General features: G+C 33.6%; 1 protein-coding gene across 1 annotated transcript; it reads left to right on the top strand.

Annotated features, from left to right (window-relative positions):
* Positions 1-19,350: 19,350 nt before the first annotated feature.
* On the top strand, positions 19,351-22,469 carry LOC116129555 (protein NRT1/ PTR FAMILY 5.5-like). The gene is made up of 3 exons (XM_031415273.1): positions 19,351-19,489; positions 20,233-20,450; positions 20,949-22,469. The coding sequence occupies exons 1-3, from the start codon at positions 19,351-19,353 to the stop codon at positions 22,467-22,469; spliced, it is 1,878 nt and encodes a 625-aa protein (XP_031271133.1).
* Positions 22,470-22,629: the final 160 nt, after the last annotated feature.

Here is a 22,629-nt window from a genome sequence, read left to right as displayed (position 1 = left end):
TTGAGGAAAGTGTTGAAGAGGAAAAGAAAGGTTTGCAGGGACAATCTCTCGCTGATATTATACAGCAGGAGGTTATGAAGCTAATGAAAGGGAAAATGCAATTGGAAAATAATCAGGTGAACTTTGCTCATCTAGTGGACTTTGCAGGTATGAATTACAGCTTACAAGTTATTGATTGCTTAGAAGTAGTGACATGGATTGTTGATACAGGTGCTTCAAACCATATGTGTGTTGATTTGAAACTTATGACCTCACCAAAACCTGTAACCAAACCTACACCTGTTTTTTTACCAGATGGAACCATAAAGTTTGTGAACCATACTGGAAACATCCTATTAAACTCTAAATTGACCCTGCATGATGCTTTGCATGTTCCATCTTTCAAATTTAATCTACTTTCAGTACCCAAACTCACTGCTAATGCAAATCTTAAATTTACCTTTTATCCAAAACATTGTATTTTGCAGGACCTACAAAATGAAGAAATATTAGCAGTTGGGAAACTTGTTGGGAATTTGTACATTCTGGACAAAAACAGTCTCCATTTTAGGAATCTTTCTACTTGTAATAAGAAAGAAACACAAGCTATATTAGCTAAGTGTTTATCTCCTGTTTGTAACATTTCTTTTTTTGCTAATAAAGTGGATCATTGCTCATTATCTCTTTGGCATAATATACTTGGTCACAGTTCTTTGAATGCACTGCATCATTTACAATTTATTGATAAAACCATTGATGTATCTTTTTCTGATTGTGATGTGTGTCATAAAGCAAAACAGTCCAGGTTACCTTTTCCTATAAGTCGAACCATATCACTTAAACCTTTTGATTTACTTCATTTGGATCTATGGGGTCCTTATAAAGTAAAATCTGTTACAGGAGCACATTATGTGTTGACTATTGTTGATGATCACAGTAGGGCAGTGTGGATTTTTCTCCTTTCTCATAAAACACAAACATTCACTACTTTGCAAAATTTCTTTCGTCTTGTAGAAACCTAATTTGATGCTAAAGTTAAAAGCATTAGAACAGACAATGGAACTGAATTTCTCAATTCTAATTGTCAGCACCTATTTCATACATTAGGTATTATACATCAGAAAACTTGTGTCTATACACCTCAACAGAATGGTATTGTAGAAAGAAAACATAGGCATTTACTCCAAGTAGCTAGAGCATTGATTTTTCAAGCTAATATGCCTGTTAGGTTTTGGGATCATGCCATTCTCATGGCAACTCATATCATTAATAGGTTACCAACCTCAGTCCTTCAATGGAAATCCCCATATGAACTACTGTACAAACAGATTCCTACCTATGATTTTTTTAAGGTTTTTGGTTGCCTTTGTTATGCAACCAATACATTGCCACACAAGGATAAATTTGCACCCAAAGCTAATAGGTGTTGTTTCATTGGTTATAGTCAAGGTCAGAAAGCTTTTAAGCTTTATGATTTGTCTTCTAAAACAATATTTGTTTCTCGAGATGTATTTTTCCTTGAACATCTATTTCCTTTCTCTACTGATTCTACTGCAAACAAGCCTTCATGTATGCCACTAATTCCTTCTGTTTTTGAAGACTTGTTCCCTACAGAACATACTTGTTTACTCGCCACATCTCACTCATAGTCTACATCTATTTTTGATAGGTCTGATACTATACCTTCTGCTGAGTTAGAAACTCATTCATCACCTAGAGTTGATACTGTTGTGCATACTGAACCTGTTTCTGATGAATTAATTCTTGAAAATTTGTCTCCTAATCATGTAGAATTGCATTCACAGCCTATCTCACTTGAACATTCTCTACCTAGGCATAGTTTTAGATCTAAACAGCCACCAAAATGGATGAATGATTATGTGCTGCATTGTCATAATTCCCATCAGATTTCAACTTTTGATAAATCTCATTGTTCTTCAATTCATACACCTCCAACTTACCCTTACATTAATCCTCCCTGTTTATCACATACATATACAAATTTTTTAGCTAATGTCTCAACAATCCAAGAACCTACTTCTTATCATTAAGCTTGCAAACACCCTGCTTGGATTAAAGCTATGAATGATGAACTTGATGCTTTAGAATCCTACCATACTTGGGAATTAGTTCCATTACCACCTGGAAAAAGACCAATTGGCACTAAATGGGTTTATAAAATTAAACTTAAGCCTGATAGGAGTATTGAGAGATACAAGGCTAGGTTAGTAGCCAAAGGTTACAATCAAGTTTATGGGGTGGACTATTTGGAAAGTTTTTCTCCGGTTGTTAAGCTTGTTACTGTGAGAATTTTCTTGGCCATTGCTACTGCCCATTCTTGGCCATTACACCAATTAGACATTAACAATGCTTTCTTACATGGATATTTGGATGAAAAAGTCTATTTGTTTCCTCTTGATGGTTATTCTAAGGCACAAAATAGAGAGGTTTGCAAACTAAACAAATCCTTATATGGCCTGAAACAGGCTTCTAGACAATGGAATCATGAATTCTGCACTAAGTTACTGGCCTATGGTTTTGTTCAGTCCAAGCATGATCATTGTCTTTTTACTAAACCTTTTGTAGATAGTTTCTTGGCTCTAATTGTTTATGTTGATGATGTTTTAGTAATGGGCCCTAATGAAAGTGATATTGCAGCGGTTAAGGCTTATCTGCATTCTGTTTTTAACCGATCAAGGATTTAGGGTATGCCAAATATTTTCTTGGGATAGAAATAGCTCGCTCTTCAGAGGGTACTTTTATCAATCAAAGGAAATATATCTTGGATATCCTTGAAGACACAACTCTGGTTGGTGCAAAACCTGTTTCTACTCCTTTTCTCAAAGGTTGCAAGCTTAGTTCAGAATCTTCCAACCCCTTATCTTCTCCTGATTAGTATAGAAGATTAATTGGCCGCTTATTGTATCTTAATTTGACAAGACCTGACATTAGTTTTGTTGTTCAGCAGCTAAGTCAGTTTGTTAATTCTCCTTGCTAAGAACATTGGGATGCTGCCTTATACATCCTACGGTATCTCAAGGGATCTCCTTCTAAAGGTTTATTTTTTCTAGCTCACTCTTTCTTTACAGTCACAGCTTATTGTGATGCTGATTGGGCTTCTTGCCTTAATTCCTGACTGTCTCTCACTGGCTATTGTGTGTTCCTCGGCCCTTCTCTTATTTCATGGAAGACAAAGAAACAAACTACAATTTCTAAGTCCACTGCAGAAGCTGAGTACAGGAGTATGGCAGCCACAGTTTGTGAGTTGCAATAGATCTCTTATTTGCTTCAAGACTTGCAGATTTCTTTCTCCTTACCTATTACTCTTTGGTGTGATAATCGAGCTGCCCTACACATCACTGCCAATCTAGTTTTTCATGAGCGTACTAAGCACTTGGAAATAGATTGTCATGTGGTTCGGGATCAGTTCAAGGCAGGTTTCATAACTCCCCAGTATATTCCATCTTCACAGCAACTTGCTGATTTCTTCACTAAACCTCTTGCTGCTCCTCATTTTACATATTTCTTGTCCAAGTTGGGTTTAGGTGATTGTCACCTAGCTCCAACTTGAGGGGGGGATGTAGGAATTAACTAGAAGGGGTATTTATGTCATTCAATAGTTATCAGTTTTAACACACGTTTTAGCTAGATTGTTAAGTTGTTAATTAGTCAGTTTTAATTAGTTGGATTAGTTGCTTAAGTAGTTAGTAAGTCAGTAATTAGTTAGCTAAGACTTGTATATAAACTTTCTTGTAAATAAATGAAAGTAAGAGCATTATTCAGAAAACTTTCTCTTCCTCTGTTCGTTCAAAAAGAAAAAGAAAATTATTGTAGTAGTTTCTGTATCTCTAGCTAATCGTTTCTTTTGCAACATACCGAAATGATCTCCATTGATGCATTTTGTTTGATCAACCCACATACCATGATGCTTGGCCAAGAACCAGGACAGACGACATCTAACCTTGAGCATCTTAATAAGCCATCCATTCAACCATTGATTCATGGTTTGAACAGACATTACTATTCAATAGCCATCAATTACAGGAAGAATGAACTGGAGGAAAATATGATACTTAACGGTCAGGATTCCCCTTCGAGTATCTGCTTGCCCTTGGAAGCATTGCTGGATTCTCCCTCAACTTGCCCTTGGAAGCATTGCTGTATTCCCCCTCGAGTATCCGCTTGCCCTTGTGTTGACCTTTAAGGTCAAGCTTCAACTTAAGCAATAAGTCTCTAAACGGCAGGATCTCATGCCGTTTTGGCTCAAGTGAAACATTTCACGAAAAACAGATTTGGCGCCAATACTTACGCACACTTTTCTCATCCTCTAACGGCATGCAAGTTGCCATGAAAGTTGAAATACAAGTTGCAGATTAAATGGACAAAAATTGTTGTAAATATGTTTGTTAGTTTCATAATCAACGGAGGAGATGAATATTACTTCTGTATAAATTTGTAAAAAGCTTCTGTACTGAAGTAAGAAGAAAGATCAGAATTCTTTGTCTTCATTTTTCTTTCGGTTTTCTCTCTACTGTGAAAATCTTCTCATGGTATCAGAGCTATTGACAGACGTCAATGGCAGATCCAAAAACACCTTCTCCTTCCTCTTCTTTTTCTTTCCATTTTTTTTTCCTTATTTCTTCTTCCTCTTTCTCTCCCCCTTTCCTCACAATTTTCTTTCCCCCTTTTCATTCTCAAATCTGTTGCGGCTGCTGCAAAGGCCACTAGACACGGCAACCCTATACGGGGGCCTCAACAGGCAACAGCCCACCCCTATCAAATAGGGGCCTTTATAGATTTTTCTTTATGATTGGTGGCTGGAAGGTATTGTCCAAGAATTTAGTTTATAAAATTAATAAAATAGTCTTCCTCTGTCAAAACCTGAACTCCGGCCTAAGTATAAACTATGCTCGAGCTGACCACCAGGCCCGAATTTTTTCACATCCCCGATAATTTTGAGTAATTTAAATAATTAAAGTTCTATATAATATTCCTTGAAAATAACACAATTTAAGATAAATAAAACACTAAATCTTGCAGAATGTTTTCCACGTTTTATCTATTCCTATTTCTTGGCAAAATTTCAATTTTCACCGAAAATCAATTGACTCAGGTATGCATATCTCTTTCTTCTTTTCTTTTAATTTTACCACTGGTCCGGTGTATATATCTATAACAATGACACAAAGAAAGAACTAGCTAGTTATATATTGAGCCTAAATAGAAACCATGTAGACATTAACCCTAAACCCTCATCTCTCTTTCGTTTTGCATTTGTAAATTTTTAGTATTAAATAATAATTCTTTGAATCATTGAGGGCTTGACAAAATTGCCATTATGGAGTCCTCCACTAACAATTAAGAAGAAGAGAAGAAGTTTGGCAGGATTTGCAAAGCGTCACAAGTCCAGTTAGTAAAGCGTTTTTTAAGTACGATTCCCATGTGGACTACCATTCTTGTGGTTGGTTTGGTAGTCTCAACAGGCGACACCTTTTTTCCTGAGCAAGGAAACAACATGCAGTCCTCAAAGTTTTCAATCTCTTTATTTGTATTTAAAAGTATATCATGCAGAATGGGCTCCTATCTGTTAAAGTTATTAATCCACTCAAAATGGATACTAGATGCTAAAAAGAAAACGGTTATACAAGTTGGAATTTGGGGTGGAATTTTTCATCTACACTTTGTTCCTCCGTTGGATGGCAGGTTGAGCGTCGCAGGGCGACAATGATTCAAAATAATGGATTATCAAACATTAAGCCTAATAAAACTATACCCATGAGTATATTCTGGCTTTCACCTCAGTTCTTTCTGTTAGGTCTCACGAAAGGGCTTGTTACGACTAGACTCAATGAATTCACCGTTGATCAGTTATAGGATCCATGGAAGAAGTATGTATTCGAAATTAATGAGTTCGTTATTGGACTTGGAAATTTCCTTAGTTTGTTTTTATTCAAGTAAACAAAAGCTTGTTTGGTGACACCCTGAACAATAGTCAGCTAGACAAATACTACCACCGGCTAACCATTGTTAGTTATGTCAATATGCTTTACTTTTTTTCCATTATATACATCGTCTACGGATCTAGGTACCAAAATGTAAGTGGTGAGACCTCACGTAGGTTGAAACCGGGAGAAGCACGGTGCAAATATTTTGAAGAAGTAAAAGGTTTAATTTCATCTCTCCCTTCCACGAGATATGAAAGTATTCCATGCCAAAATAGTCATTGGCAACTATTAAAAACACCCACAATAAGACACCGTTTACTAAGGAAGTCAAGTGAATAGTATAGTAGTAATAGTTGTTTTTATATTGTTTCACGATGGCATTGGGATATGGTTATTTGTAAACTGTTATATCCATATAATTGTTCTAAAATTAATATAAAAATCATTCACTATTATTTAATATATGCATTTATTAAATTGATTTTTTTCTATTAATTCAACCAATCATATTTTGACACATCAATTTGTATAAAAAACTTTATATAGAGTTTTTGTAAGTGTAGTATTTACTTTAAAAACAACCACAAGATAGAAAACAAAACTCATTCCGCTGATAGCTATTATTTTTCATAAAATATGAACCACATTTGATACTTACTTCGACAAAGAGTGTAAACAATGTTAATATTAAAATATATAGTTTTATCACATGGGATGTATATTTATGTGCATTGTTGCATGTCATGCGTGTGTAGACTTGTTAATTAGACTTTGTAGTAAAATTATATTTATGTTGTCGGTCTAAGACCCTACGATACGAATTTTCATATAATTATTGATATGGTATATGGATGAGATATCGGTGTTTCCAGTTTGGGTTGCATTGAGTTATTAGAAGTGTCTATTTTAAGTGTAAAAATTTCAAAATTACTTATATTTTATTTTATAAATTTGATTTGAATTATTTTTGTGTATTAAAGTTCTTTTTGATAAATTAATATTAAAAAATATTTTATAAATAATTAACAAATTTGATATACAAGACTTAGTATACAACGATGTATAAATAATATTACTAAAAGAAGTTATTTAAAACATATTGAGACCATACTACATAACTCCGTCAACTGAATAGTAGTAATTGTTGTTTTTATAGTATTTTTAATAGGGCACTGGGATTTGCTTATTTGTAGATTATTATAGAATTTTTTTTGAAATACCACCTTACCCTTATAAAGTTAATATGATATTTATTGACTATTTTGCTCTTTTTTGTGTTGTCCAAAGAGGATGATAAATGATTCATAATGCTATATAAGTTAGGCCTAAACTTTGTACCAATTTAAACTATTATTTTATTAATCATTATTTTTTTATGAATCATTTAAAACCATTAAAATGCCTAAGCTAGTTTTCAAATTGGCCAACACAATATTTTTTTTTTAGAGGTTATTTCATAATAAATCAAGATGCTAATACAAGAGAATATCCAATTTCTAGGTTATTCAATAACATAAATGAGGGTTTAATTAGTATTAAAAAAAAGTGGATCGTATTGATCTACGGCTTATAGAAACTTGGTTTTCATGAGGGCAATTTTATAATTTGTGTTTTTAGTATAGGGGTATTATTGTAATCGTATAATTAATATATAAGTTTTATTTGAGAGATTTATCTAGTACTAAGATTGAAAAAAATACTGAGTTGAAAAATATTGAGTTCATTCAGAAAAGGTTTTGCAGGTATTCTTTAGGTCTCTCCACAAAGTATTCAACAAAAGTTCTAAATGAGCACAGTTGAAGATAGTTCTCTATTACTTCATGATCTCACCTACGACATCTTGTATGACCATTTTTGTAAAAACGTTTTGTAATTTCATTCTTATCGTTATGGTATTGGCCCTGCAAGTTGGACATTTGGAGTAGGGTCACCACCGCAATTCCCATCATTGATGTTAAGTTGTCATTCCAATGCAGGTATTGGGCTTGTAGGTTGAACATTTAGAGCCAAGTCTCCACCATTACCTAAACGCTTAAACTAGTAGGTGGTAGCTAATAAAAAGATTGTCTTATTTAATTGATATGTATTGCTACATAAAAGAAAACAAAAATATTATATGAAAAATTAAATAGAGACAAGATAAAGTAAGATCACAGCTGAAACAAATATTTCAATCGTCAAATCCAACAAGCTTTTGTACAACTACAAAGCATGGCACTACTAAAATTTCAACAATCAAACGCAACAAGCTTTTGTACAAGTGCAATGAAGCATGCACTTATTTCTGCATTCAGGGATGAAGTGATTAACCAATTTTCCTCCCATTTTTGCTGTATTGTATACTTAAACCAAGATGTGTCATTAGAAGACGAACATGAGTGAGCAGCTCTCCACCTTTCCTAAGTTGGTAACCATGATCTTTCCAATCACACTGGTTTGCAGCATATGTCAACATTTCCACCCACACTTCTGTTATCATTTTCCATTTTTTTTCCTCATTCCAACCATCCTCATATTGAAGTGATTGCAATTGTTTAGCAAGCTTGCACCCCTCCACCAGCACTGACATATCTTCTGATTTTATATTATCGATGTTGTCTTCAAGTAAAATCTTGCAATCTTCTACTCTTTGGATTGATGTAGAACTCGCTTTCGATGATTCAATGAACCTCCTTACCATGACACAGGTTTTTCTAAACCTTAACTCACCATTTCCTTTAGGCATCATGTAGGGACATGCCACAAGAAGATACAACATGTAATCAGACAAGCGTTTGCCAAATTTGCTAGTTTGATGAAAATTATTATCGGCATCTTCATGTTTATCAAAATCTTCGTAATAACAAAGATCAGTTGCTATATGCCAAAGGAGAAGGCTGTGATCCAATTCCACCTCGTTAATGCACCAATTAAATTCTTGAAAATTATACCTTTCTTGAAGCACATAATCACCTCTTTGATGCAATATTTTCTCAAGTAAATGAGTGTTGCAAAAATGATCATCATGTAGTTTATATTTGTCGATTTTCTCTGAGAGCTCCTTGAAAATCATCTTTTGTAAATCAACACTCACATCTTCCCAACTTAAGTTCAGATGAATCGTTATCCGTTTCCCGATGAAGAAGAAATTCTGGACCCTCATATATTTGGCTGACTCCTCTTTGAAGCAACAACTTAAAAGATTGAATTGCCCCATGACCTTCGACCACCTCTTGCGATTGCCAAAAACTGAGATTGGCTGTGCTTTCTTTTTTTTGGTTAAACTAATAAGTGTTGCCCAATCAGTTGAATAAAGTTCGACGACGGCAAGCATTTCAAGAAGAAAAGCCACAGCTAGAAGTGAGAAAGTTATTAAGGTGTCAACCAGAGAGAAACCTCCAAATTGAATGTAGAGTGGGAAGAAAATTAATGAGTAAGAGGAGCAAAAGAAGCTGATGCAACGGAGAAAGATTCCTAGTCGAGAATAGGCAACAATAGCCTTCGTGTTAGAGAACATATACATGATCCAAGCTCAATTGCTACCAAATTGAAAGGTCTTCAGCCAACTTTCCGCTAAAGATCTTGTACTTATCAACAATTCATTGTCATCAAGAATAAGACCTGAAAAAAATTTGCAAAACTCTTGAACAGAAAAAAAGCTTCAAAGATTTGATGTGATTCATCCTTTACTGCTTCCCTCTCAATATCAATTTCCTCCCCTCTAGCTTTTCTCCATATCTTGTTTTGTGATTTTAACAAGATCTGGAAACGGATCAGGATTTGAGAGCAAAGACTCTTTAAAACGCTCTGTGCTGAAGACCAAAGAACATAAACTCTCTCTCCATATTAATAATTCCAGAAATAAATATTGGAACGGATATATATCTCTGAAAGTAACCCATGCGCTCAAGGTTATTGCAAAGAGATAAAACACTCCCCGACGTTCGCAATGAACATAAAAAAGGTCCTCGACCACAAATCATTGTCTTCAAAGAGTAAGCTGAGATAGTGTCTGGACCAGCAGGTGTAGGAGAAGGAAGGGTGACCACAATAGGCTGAGTTTTTTGTTTCCTCCACAAACTCTATATACCGGTCACAATATATCATATTCACCCCTATAAATGCCACAGTCTAATTTACCATATTCTTCGTATTTTCCGAGGTTGCCGAGGGCAACAGTTGCCATCCAATTTGCTCCTAAATATGCTGACCAGACAAGGAGTCTTATCAATTTCTAACAATAAATTTTCTTCGAAAGCCAAATATGATGAGAATGATTTGTAAAAAAGGCCAACTAAAGAATGCTTGAACTTCCAATCTTAACAATGCTTTTCTACGTACTCTGACCTTGCTTCTCCACAACTACTTCCATCTCAAAGATGAAATTATCTGCAAGCAAAATAATTAAAAAAAAGAACAATTTGTTTACTATGTATATTTGATACAACATAAAACTAATAATATAATTTAAGAATGACAACTTATAAATAAATTAAATAAGCTATCGATAAGGATTCTGGATGCATTATTTAAGTTCGGTCCCTCTTTAGGCGTTAATGGGATAGTCATGAGAGCCGACAGATAATTCTAAGGTCTCTGAAAGATTAGTTAAGGTACGCCCAAAATAACCTCGATGATAAAAGAAAAAAAAAAAAAAAAAAAAAAATATATAATAAATATATATATATATATATATATATATAATATATATGAAAATACCACGTTAGTTTGTATAGAGAAAATGAAATTAAACGTTTATAACACTTACCCATGAATTAAATTTACGGCGGCGGCACCACCATCTTGTTTGCAGACCTTTCTTTCCTAGGTCTAGAGATTGTGTGTGTGCCTGCCGCCAATTAATATTACATCTAGGTATTTTTTTAAAGTAAAAAGATGAAGTGGTACAGAATGGAATTGAGAAAGAAGATAAAGAAAATAAATAAATAAAAAATAATAATAGTATTTTAACTCTATTGAAATTAATTTGTTTTTTAATAATATTATTTATGTTATGTATCTAGATTTGAAAATAAAAAATGGATGTAAGATAAAAAAGATTATTCAATAATTTTCAAAAGCAATAGTCAATCCTACTATTTAGAATAAGTATTAATAAAAGAATTAATATAATTTAAAAACTAATTTAAATAATTAATGATTATTAATATTCTTTTAGTTAAATTTAATGAATATTAAATTAATTCAAAACGCAATTAAAAATTTATTTAAAGTTCTGAATTTAAATTGTTGTTTTTGACAAACTACATTTTCATTTTCTATTTTCAAAATATGTGTGAGAAACAACATGTCAAACACGTTTTTATTTTCTCAGTTTTAAGATATTGTTTCAGACAAATATATCAAATGATTTTATTTTCGGCATTCATCATTTTCAATTTTTTATAAACATAAAACGGATTCATAAAAAACACACCCTAAACTTTTGTCATGAGCATAAAAGAACACACCCTAACGAAGGTTTAAGGGTTGAGACACCACCAAAAAAAAAAAAAAAAGAAGATTATTATCTCTCACCCACCCCTAAGGTTTATCTATTCTAATCCACAAGCCGCCTTTTTTTTTTTTTTTTTTTTTACATATTGTTGTATGGGTGATTAGTTTTTTGATACATGGCTTTTGAGATTTGTTTGCTTGAGTGTTACTTGAATAAAAAAAAAAATAATAAAAAGAATAATCTTACAGGAATAAGATGTCTTCTTCTCAGAATACGGCAATTTCGACGGTGGTAGAAGGTAAGTCGGAAGGGGATGGTATTGGTATTGGTGAACGGTGGCAGCTAGAGTGAGAGTTTGAAAATAGAGAGAAAGAGAGAGACTAGACAAACTTGTTTTCAGACGAAAGGAGAGATGTTTTTGTAAGAGAGGAGATAGAATGTTAGAGAGAAAAGGTTTTCACAAGAGACGAGCAGTGTCAGAAAAAAGAAAAGAGAAAGTAGAAAGAAATGTCTTCTTTTTAATACGAAAAATTGATTATAAAAAAAAATATACATTCACATTCTCTTCTTATAGACTTTTAAAAATTCTGAAAAAAAAAAAAAATTAATGACTGATGCTTGCTTTTAGAGAGAGGAAGTGTGAATTGCACGTGGATAATTCGAAGAGTAAAATTAATTTTAAAAATTCTCTTCTATATTATATATATAATATATATATATATATATATATTTATAATAAGTGGGCTGATTCAGTTATTTAGATTTTTCTAGTTGTTTTATGATTGTTTGTTTCAAAATCAGCAGCAAAAAAAATAATCTCCACGTGGATAATTAGAGAAGATTAAAATTAATTTACGCATTAACTATATTGATGTCTTCTTATCAGAATACGGCAATTTTGACAGTGGTAGAAGGTAAGTCGGAAGGGGATGGTATTGGCGTTGATGTCGGTGGACCGGTGGTGGTTTTTGAAATGAATAAAACTATGTGCACTAACCAATGAGTACTAATCCAAGTACTAACATTGAAAATTAGAAATTCCCTCCAAATTTTTTTTTCAAATTTTCAATGTTAGTACTTGAATTAGTACACATTGATTAGTGCACATAGCATCACTCTTTTGAAATATGAGAGAAAGAGAGAGAACATATCAAACTTGTTCTTAGATGAAAAGAGAGATGTTTTTGTAAGAGGGGAGAGAGAATGTCAGAGAGGAAAGAGGTTTTCGTACGTGAAGAGACTGTGTCTGAAAATAGAAAAGAAAAAGTCGAAAAGTAAAGATTTCTTTTTTCAATATGAAAAATTCATTAGAGAAAATGAAATATAAGAACGTAAACAAACACACTCAAGTTTTGGCCCTAAAGACACTCACCTGAAAAGTCATCGTTAAGATTTGTTAATAAAATATGTCAACTGATATGATATAAAATAGGCTTATATATACAGTATTGAGATTGGAACTGGTATTCCGGTGCTTGATGTAGTTTCTCTCATATACGATGAGTAGAGTGATTCAGTTATTTAGATTTTTTCTGTCTTTCCAATGATTGTTTGTTTCAAAATCAGCAGCAATAAATTAATCTCCACGTGGATAATAAGAGAAGATTAAATTAATTTACGCATTAACTATATATACTGAAGAGTTTAAAATTTAATGATGGATGCTTTTGTTTTTTGAGAGAGAGTGTGAATTGCAACTTTGTTATATATTTTGAGACTTGTCACAGTTTAGCTTAAGGGAGGATGTTAGAAGTTACTGTTAATCTTCCGTTAATCTTCTCGTATAAAACACTGTACACTCATCCCTCTCACTTAATAAACTGAACTGATATTTTCCAGAAAACTCCAGCTCTCGACTTCTGTATTTTCCTCTGTCTTAGCTGAAAGTCACTATTTTTATACAATTATTTGTTTAATGGGGTCAAGATGTCAGTTCGTGCTTTAACAGCTATGATATTTTGTAATTTTCCTCCTTTTACAAATGCTGGACCTACTTTTCCTTATCCATTCATTAACCATTCCGAGATGTAGACTGCAATTTTGCATCTTTGGTAAACCAAGAAAAAAAAAACAAATACCAAGGAAGTTAATAAAACTGATGACTTTTCAAATAAGTAATTACAAGTTAAAAGTGATGATTGATGCTGTTAAGTTTATGATTAGTCTCCACTGTTTTGTCTTTTGAGAGAGAAAGTGTGTGTTGCAACTTTGTTGTATAATGGGGTCAAGATGTTTTTGAGTGGACTGAGCTTTACACCATTGGATTTATCCAATCCCGTGGCTTAATTATATTTGTTGTAGTAGAAGGTGTATTGGCAGATTATTAATTTTACTACACACCCTCTATTGTAAGGAACTAAAGGTTACTTTAATTTCCAGTCTTGGTGTTCGCCTACAAATTGGCAGACTACGCTGTAGTGCGTCTTCTCATCACATACTTCACCGTCACAATTAATTATCATATCATGCAAGCTTTGGTATTGACGAACATTCGGAAGGCACCATTAGGATGTTTGAGAATTGTTGCGGTGTACATTTCAGAATCCCGCCTGGGTCATATAAAAGTCATCTTCTTTTCAACTATTTCCTTCACTTTGATAAGTTCATTAATTTAGCATTCTGTTGACTTCGAAAAATATGGCTTAATTTCCCCTCTAATCTGTTACGAAATAACATTTTTGTATTTCATCTTCATAATGTCTGAGCGATATTTTTTCAAATGCTGAGCTTATTACATTGTGTAGGAGTTGTTACTGTGCTTGCAGATTACCAGAGCCTTGAATTGGACATTTTGGATGGTAGCCCTCAGATCTGTTGTTGGCTGAAGCAGGAATCTATGCCCCCTTTGTCCTCCTTTTTACTTTGTGGAGCTGTTTTGTGCTACTTTTGTTTAGGTATGCTTCACGTTCCTTTTGCCTACAGGTATATGATGAGCTTCAAAGTCCCTTGTACTCGGAAGTCTGAACGCTGCCCATGATAGCCCCTCCTTGCACAACTACAAATTCCTTATTGACTGGTGGTGTGGTTAGAACTTTTCTGGGTTTTTTGTTGATGACTGGTATGGGGTTATGATGGAAAATCTGGTGTGGACTGGCAGTAGCACTATTGACTTTTGCGGGATTTTTCCGGTTTTCTGCTGCCCGTGCGCTGTCCAACAGTATGTAACATGGACTCTTGAAGGTTTTTATCAAGAAACAAGAAAAATCTAGAAGAAACAAGAAAGGAAAAACAGAGAGAAAAGGCGGATTAACAATTCAGCAAAAAATGTGTATATTGAATTAATTAGTTACAGAGCTGAGAACGACGGCTTAGACAATCAGACATTCTGTTGTATTACGTAAAACCAAAACGTCATCGTCGCTTTGTTATTCTTTTACTTTGTTTCACAAAAACAACCCTTCTACATTTCTAACATTACAAACTCAACCCTGCGCACATTACAGCAGTACACTATACTACAACAAGCTGACTTTTATACTGATAACTCTGCAGATTGTTATATGGTTTTGGGACTGCATCTTCTGGGTTTTGGGACAGCATATTCTGGTTTTCCAGTTGCCGTTGATGAGGGTCTTGATGAATGGTGTGTCTTTGGGGTCCTGATGTAGGGGTTATGCTTTCTCAAACAGCCACCTTCAGCCCGACTTCATGGAGCATGCAGGATGTTTTTGTAATTATTTTAGGCAGCAGCTGTACATTGGTGTGTATATCCTGGTTCCTGCTGCCCTGTATAGGGTCTGATTGTTTTATTGTCCAGCAGCCTAGGATGTTTTTTAGCCTGCCAGGTTGCTTTGTTTTTGTGCTGAAGGATTGGTGTCCCATCCTTTCGCTTTTTGTGTTGCACGGCCCTTGGTCACGTCCATATGTTTGGCAAAATAAAGCCACGCGTTGGTATCAAAAAGCTTATTCCTAATCCGGCCCCATGATTATTATATCTAAAAGAAATCTATTAGTTTCATAAATAACTTTTTACCCTTCAATATAAGTTTAACAACTTAAATATTACCCAAAAATTCATCAAATTTATACTTATAAACTGAAAACTTTTCAAAATATTTAATAAAACAGACAAAATTCAAAAACTAACGAAAAAAGCACCAAAATTCAAACACTAATGAAAAAAGCCCCAAAATTCCAAATACAAAAAAAGTCTGGCATGTCCAAGCTAATATGCAATATTATGCATGGACTAATAAAGCCAATGGCTAGTTGGAGGGATTGGCTCTCTTATACATACCGATAGTTAAGTACTCTGACCCAATAGTGATAATTGGAATATTAATTTAGCAGTGGATAAAGCTGGATTGGAGGCACTATTAAAACCATTTCTTTCTCATCAAGTAAAAGTTGACGAACCGGAAACAAACTCTGCTGACAGTCCAGTGAGTACTTGAAAAAGTGTGGAAAAAGGTTTGGAATAGGGCTCGGTGGCTGAATAGGGTCTGGTGGCTAGTTATCAAGTTTTCTCCTGCAGTTGTACTTGAATGGCAAAAAAATTTATTGATCACAACATCGTTGATGGGAAAAACAGAGACTGAAGAAGTTCTGAAAATCGTGAATCAACTGATTCTTTGATTAACAACTACAGTAGCACATACAGTGTGAGTCTTTATACAAAGAAGACATTGTGTTAACTGAAACGACACAGTTTTAGAGCTGTGAACAAAGCATAAGGAAATTACAATAAGGACCTCCACAGTTTATCCTTTTTCACATTTTGGTTAACANGACTAATAAAGCCAATGGCTAGTTGGAGGGATTGGCTCTCTTATACATACCGATAGTTAAGTACTCTGACCCAATAGTGATAATTGGAATATTAATTTAGCAGTGGATAAAGCTGGATTGGAGGCACTATTAAAACCATTTCTTTCTCATCAAGTAAAAGTTGACGAACCGGAAACAAACTCTGCTGACAGTCCAGTGAGTACTTGAAAAAGTGTGGAAAAAGGTTTGGAATAGGGCTCGGTGGCTGAATAGGGTCCGGTGGCTAGTTATCAAGTTTTCTCCTGCAGTTGTACTTGCATTCTTATTAACACTCTTTTTTTGAATGGCAAAAAAATTTATTGATCACAACATCGTTGATGGGAATCACTTCCTTCTTGTTTTGCTGCGGTGTTTGTCTTTGGCAACGATTTTAGTGTAATTTTCCATGTCATAAAGGCCTTCGTATTGCAAATTAGAATTATTGGATATCCTACTTCATCTAAGCATCTTGCTGATTATGATAATCAAAATGATGAAGGTAAATTTCAATTGTCTATGAAGACAGTTCTCTATTACTTCATGATCTCACCTACAACATCTTGTATGAACATTTTTGTATAAACATTTTGTATGTGTAATTTCGTTCTTATTGTTATGGTATTGGCCCTGCAGGTTGGACATTTGGAGTAGGGTCACCAACGCAATTCCCATCATTGATGTTAAGTTGTCATTCCAATGCAGATATTGGGCTTGTAGGTTGTACATGGAAAGGCTGTTATATTACTTCTCTGTTCATGGTTTTGTTTGGTTTTGGTTAGAGTCCACTTCTTGTTGGACTGTGAGATGCGTTTCCTTTACCATATACTCTTCTTCCTCTTTCTTCTTTAGAGTAATTTGTTCTAATTAACACATGGATTGAGCTAATTACTTCTATTTATTTGTGAATAATACTACATTTATAAAAACTCTGTCATAGTATTTTTTCTTTAAACATGTCAGATTATGGTTGAATGAATTAATATAAAAAATCATTTTAAATAACAATAAATAATATGATTCCTTTGCATAGATAACTTTGTATATAGTTGTAAGTATAGTATTATTCTTTAACCCTTTCTAGAAATTCAAACTAAATTACCCTTTTAACCTGTTTTCCAGAAATCTCCAGCTCACGGCATCTCTATTTTCCTCTGTTTTAGATCAAAATCACTATTTTTATACAATTATTTTATTCCCCTTCCACTTCCACTCCCACTGCCAATGCCAGTGCAGCAGATGTCTCCTCTTCAGAAATTCGCCTAACTGATTAAACTTTTACAAAGAATTCTCTTTAATAAAGTTAGCACTTTATATTATTCACAAGAAAAGAATACTATCCGCTGCTTTTGTTAGAATATTTGGCTCCACCAATGCAATAATTCTAGCCCAAATGAAATTAAAGAACCAAATTCTACTCCCCTCACCATTTGAAATCACTTTTTTATCAAATCGCTTTGGATCCTATTAAAAAATTTATTCCCACGCCAAACCTTTTCTTATGTTCAAATGTACTTTAACATAAATTATAGATATACTTTAACATAAATAATATATAACATTTTTTATATCTTATTATGTTTTATATTTTATAAATATGTTGTTATAATAATTGACATTATATGAGTTTAGTAGAGTGTTGTAGTGCGTCTTATGATCACATACTTCTTTGATGTAAATGAATATGATGTCAAGAAATATAAATCATACTTAAATCAGTGACATAAATCACGTTTGATACTTTAACAACTCTAAATTTAATCAAGATTCCTACCAAGAAAATTATATTTTGAGTATGAAAATCTGTCTAATAAGAGTATATTGAGTATATTGTGGGTGTATTTCGAATTAAATGATCACTTAGGAATATATGACATAAACACTTTCTCTATCTAAAAAAATCCCTCCAAGAAAATCTTCTTATAATCTTCAAATAAAGTTCCTATAGTCAATGCAAAAGTGTTTTAAAGTAGGTGCACTTAAGAGTGTCTCCTTTTATGTTGGGTTATCTTTTGAATCACTTATGCCATTTATTATCAATGTTTTAAAATAATTAAATATATTAACCCTAAAAAAAGAACAATATTTTCATTAATTATATTTTTTTTTTCCAAAAAACATCTTTTAATTACTTTAAAAGCATTGTTTAAATGTTTCTTAATTTTATATTAATGTAATATAATGATATAATATTTTTATGTTCCTTCTAATATACAAAGTCTGTTCGGTTGGCTTATCTACTTACTAAAACAGTATATTTAAATTTTTTTTTCGGTAATCGACGTGTTTAAGTCAACTTGTACGTACCTTAACAAATTCTCGGGGTTCATTAAATATTCTACAAGTTTAAAAGACCAAGTAAGCCATAATGTTATATAGTAGGTGATCATAAGATTTGAACCTATGAATTCAAAGAAGGAAACAAACCTCTTTGAGAGTCAAACCAATCACTTTTGACTGTTAAGTTTAATATTTAAAATTGGAGAATAGGTACGATGTTGATGGTTTTTTAAATCAAGGGTACCCATTGGAGTTCTGCCAAACCTAGTTAATTTGATCTTATTTTTATTTAATTAAATTTGAGTTTTTTAGTCTCTTTTTCTACTAGCGCATATATTGAAAGATGACCACTTTTTATAATATTTCTTTGGTTTAATAGCAAATACCACTGTAACTCGCAAAACCTGGTAGCCCCCAAAACATAAAAACTATAGTAATTGAAATTAGAAATTTATGGATTAAAATACCCTTATTAAGTAAAATGTAAATGTCTATCTGGTCCTTACATATGGCTATTAATGGACACTTTTATCTTAAAAAAGTGAAATGCAAGTTACATAAGTATCCTTGAAAAGTCGCTATTATGTGCTATAATTTGATTTGACCGAGGAAATTGTCCCCCATAAGTAGCCATTAGCCAATTAAACGATGATTTTTAATGGTAGAGGGTCTGTTTAATAGTAGTTTTTGGAGTTTCTAGAGGATTGGTAATTTCAGGAGTTATAGGGGGCGTGATAGGTATTATCGCCATCTTCTTCTATCCACACTAATGACCTCGACGTCAAATAAGACTGTGTTCACCAGAGTCAACGTGATTTTGTCCTGTGAAAATGTTAGGAAATTTCAGCCTCTTGCCTATATGCATATATATACTTACTCTAGCTGACGGACGGGTTAAAAGAAAAAAAAAATTGTTGTAGTGGTTTCTGTATCTCTAGCTAATCATTTCTTTTGCAACATACCAAAATGATCTTCATTAGCCAAGAACAGTTGATGGGACTTCTTAACTCGTTCAACCCCGTGATGCTTATTTACATCTTCTCCAAGTCCATGTTCACGGCAAGCTATCGCATTCTTTCTCGTATGGGAGTGGCATTTGTCTTAGGTAACAGTACTGGATGTCAAGTAATTTAGTAAATTATCTATTGTGTTTGTCTTTAATTACTGCTACTCTATCATCAGCACCACCACTTACGGCACCTGCAGCACCACTATCCCAGGTTCATAGTCACACGGCCACCAATATTTCACCGCCATCATGGTTCCGTCACGGGCCTCACAGTAACTAATCTATGACTTGATAAATAATTCAATTTGCCAGTACTGATAAATAACGCTAGACACAAGTAATTTATTTATATATTCGTATTTATCTATATTATATTATTACTGCTACTCCATCTTCACCGCTAAGTCTCCTTTACCTATATCTTGCTAATATAAACATAGTTCCGAAGGCCAATATGAGAACACAACAGAGTTACAAACAGATAAAACATCAAACTAAAAGTAAACAAAACATTTGGTTTTGTTTGGATCAATAGAAAATACAAAGGAAGCTAATAAAACTGATGACTCTTCAAATAATTAATTAGAAGTTAAAATTGATTAAGTTTATAATTAGTCTCCACTGTTTTGTTTTTTGAGAGAGAGTGTGTTGCAACTTTGTTATATAATGGAGTCAAGATGTTTTTAACTTTTGAGATTGACACCATCGGATTTATCCAACGCCTTGTTGATACACTAAAGCTTAATTATATTTGTTGTAGTAGAAAGCGTATTGGCCAGATTATTAATTTGATTAGACACCTCTTTTCTAAGGCACTAATGGTTTATTTTAATTTCCAGTCTTTGTGTCCTTATACAATTTCATAGACTACGCTGTGGTGGCTCTTTTCATCACATACTTCACCGATACAACTGATTATCATATCATGAAAGCTGCAAAATTGACGAACATTCAGGAGGGACTATCAAAGTGTCTGAAAATTATTGCGGTTTACATTTCAGAATCCCGCCTGGGTCATATAAAAGTTATCTTTTTTTCAACTATTTGCTTCACTTTGGTAAGTTTGTTAATTTAGCATTCTGTTAACTACGAAATATCGCTTAATTAATTTCCTTTACAATATTGCATTTTTGCATTTCATCTTCATATTGTCTAAACGTTATCACAGTCAACCTCCATATGTTTGGCAAAATAAAAAACCATCCAATGGTTTAAAAAAAACTTATACCTAATTCCCATGTTTGTTATATCTAAAGAAATCTATTAAATTCAGAAATAACTTTTTAGCCTATAATATAAGTTTAACAACTTAATATTACGCACAAATTCATCGAATTTATACTTATAAACTGATAAAGTAATTGTTACTTTTAAATTCTATTATACCTAAATAATTATGTGATAACTAATATTGCTTAGACTAAATTTAGTGAACCAAAATGTATTTAACCTTATAGTAACATGTCGTAAATAATAATAAATTATTATACATTGGAAATGTCTGGCATGTCCAATGTAATATGCATGGACTAACAAAGCCAATGGCTTGTTGCAGGGATTGGGCCTCTTATATAAATCGACAGTTAAGTACTCTGACTTATCCGTGATAATTGGAATATTATTCTTAGCAGTGGGTAAAGCTGGATTGGAGGCACCATTAAAACCATTTCTTTGTTATCAATTAAAAGTTGACGAACCGGAAACAAACCCTGATGAGAGTCAAGTGAGCACTCAAAAAAGTGTGTGGAAAAGGGTGTGGGGCCTTGTTATCGAGCTTTCTCCTGCAGTAGTTAAACTGGTAAAAAAGGATGTTGAGAGTCTAGTAAGGAGTCAAAAAAGTGTGTGGAAAAGGGTTTGGATTAGGGCGGGGATGCTTGTTATCATGTTTTCTCCTGCAGTAGTTGCATCAGTATTGACATTTTTTCTTGAATGGCAAAAAATTTTATTGATCGCAACATCGTTGATGGGAAGTGCTTGCTTCTTGTTTTGCCGCTATATTTGTCTCTACAATCCTAGAGAATTAGCTGGTGTTGGCAACTGTTTTAGTGTAATTTTTCGTGTCATCAAGGCCTTAGTATTGCAAATTAGGATTCTTAGGTATCATACTTCTTCCAATCATCCCGTCGATAATGACAATGATAATGATGAACATCAATTTCAATTTTTGTCATTTCATATGTCACAAGTCCAGTTAAAGCTAGTAAAAAAGTGCTTTGTAAGTGTGATTCCCATGTGGACTACCATTCTTGTGGTTGGTTTGGTATTATCAACAGGCGATACCTTTTTTCCTGAGCAGGGAAAGAAAATGAAGTCCTCAGAGTTTTTAGTCTCCTTATTTATAATTCGATATCTTTCACTTGGAATTGGGTCATATCTATTAAAGTTATTAATCAGCTCAAAATGGATACCAGAAGCTAGAAAGAAAACGACTATACAAGCTGGAATTTGCGGTGGAATTGTTTCATCTATACTTTGCTCTGCTATTGGATGGCAAGTTGAGCATCGTACGGCAACAATAATTCGAATTAATGGATTATCAAACATTAATTTTGATTATAGTGATGAAACTATATCTATGAGTATATTCTGGCTTTCTCCTCAGTTCTTTCTGTTAGGTCTAACGGAAGGGTTTATTACAACTGGACTCAATGAATTCACAGTTGAACAGTTCCAGGATCCATGTAAGAAGTATGTATCCGAAATTAATGAGTTCGTTATTGGACTTGGAAATTTCCTTAGCATACTTTTTATTCAAGCAAACAAAAGCTTGTTTGGTGACACCTTGAGCAATAGTCAGCTGGACAAGTACTACTGCAGGCTAACGATTGTTAGTTCTATCAATATGCTTATATTTTTTTTCGTTATATATTTATTCTACGGATCCACAGGTGGGATGATCCGGGATGCAGCCCAGGTCGAACGTTTGGAAGAAGGAAGAGAGACAATTTCATCCGCCCCTCCTATGGGAGGTGAAAGTACGGAGAGCAACATCAATACAAGGGGACTAATAAGATCAGAGATGCCATTCAGGCGCAGTTTGCGGAGGCGAGAAGGCGAAGTAAATGACCTTATTTGAAGTGATTGCGAAATTCCCTTGTAGTGGCGGGTGATATGTAATCGAAATTAGTATTTATTGTGTGCGGTGGATTGATTTGTTAAGGATTCTACTGGTTTTTATGACTTTTATATTTAGGTTTTGAACTTATTTCTGTTGATCTCTGTTCTGGTTAGTATCG

Source organism: Pistacia vera, unplaced genomic scaffold, assembly GCF_008641045.1.
Source record: "Pistacia vera cultivar Batoury unplaced genomic scaffold, PisVer_v2 Contig212, whole genome shotgun sequence".
NCBI classification, from domain to species: Eukaryota; Viridiplantae; Streptophyta; class Magnoliopsida; order Sapindales; family Anacardiaceae; genus Pistacia; species Pistacia vera.
The sequence above is the reverse complement of the archived record's forward strand: the minus strand, read 5'-3'. Positions and strand labels throughout refer to the sequence as shown.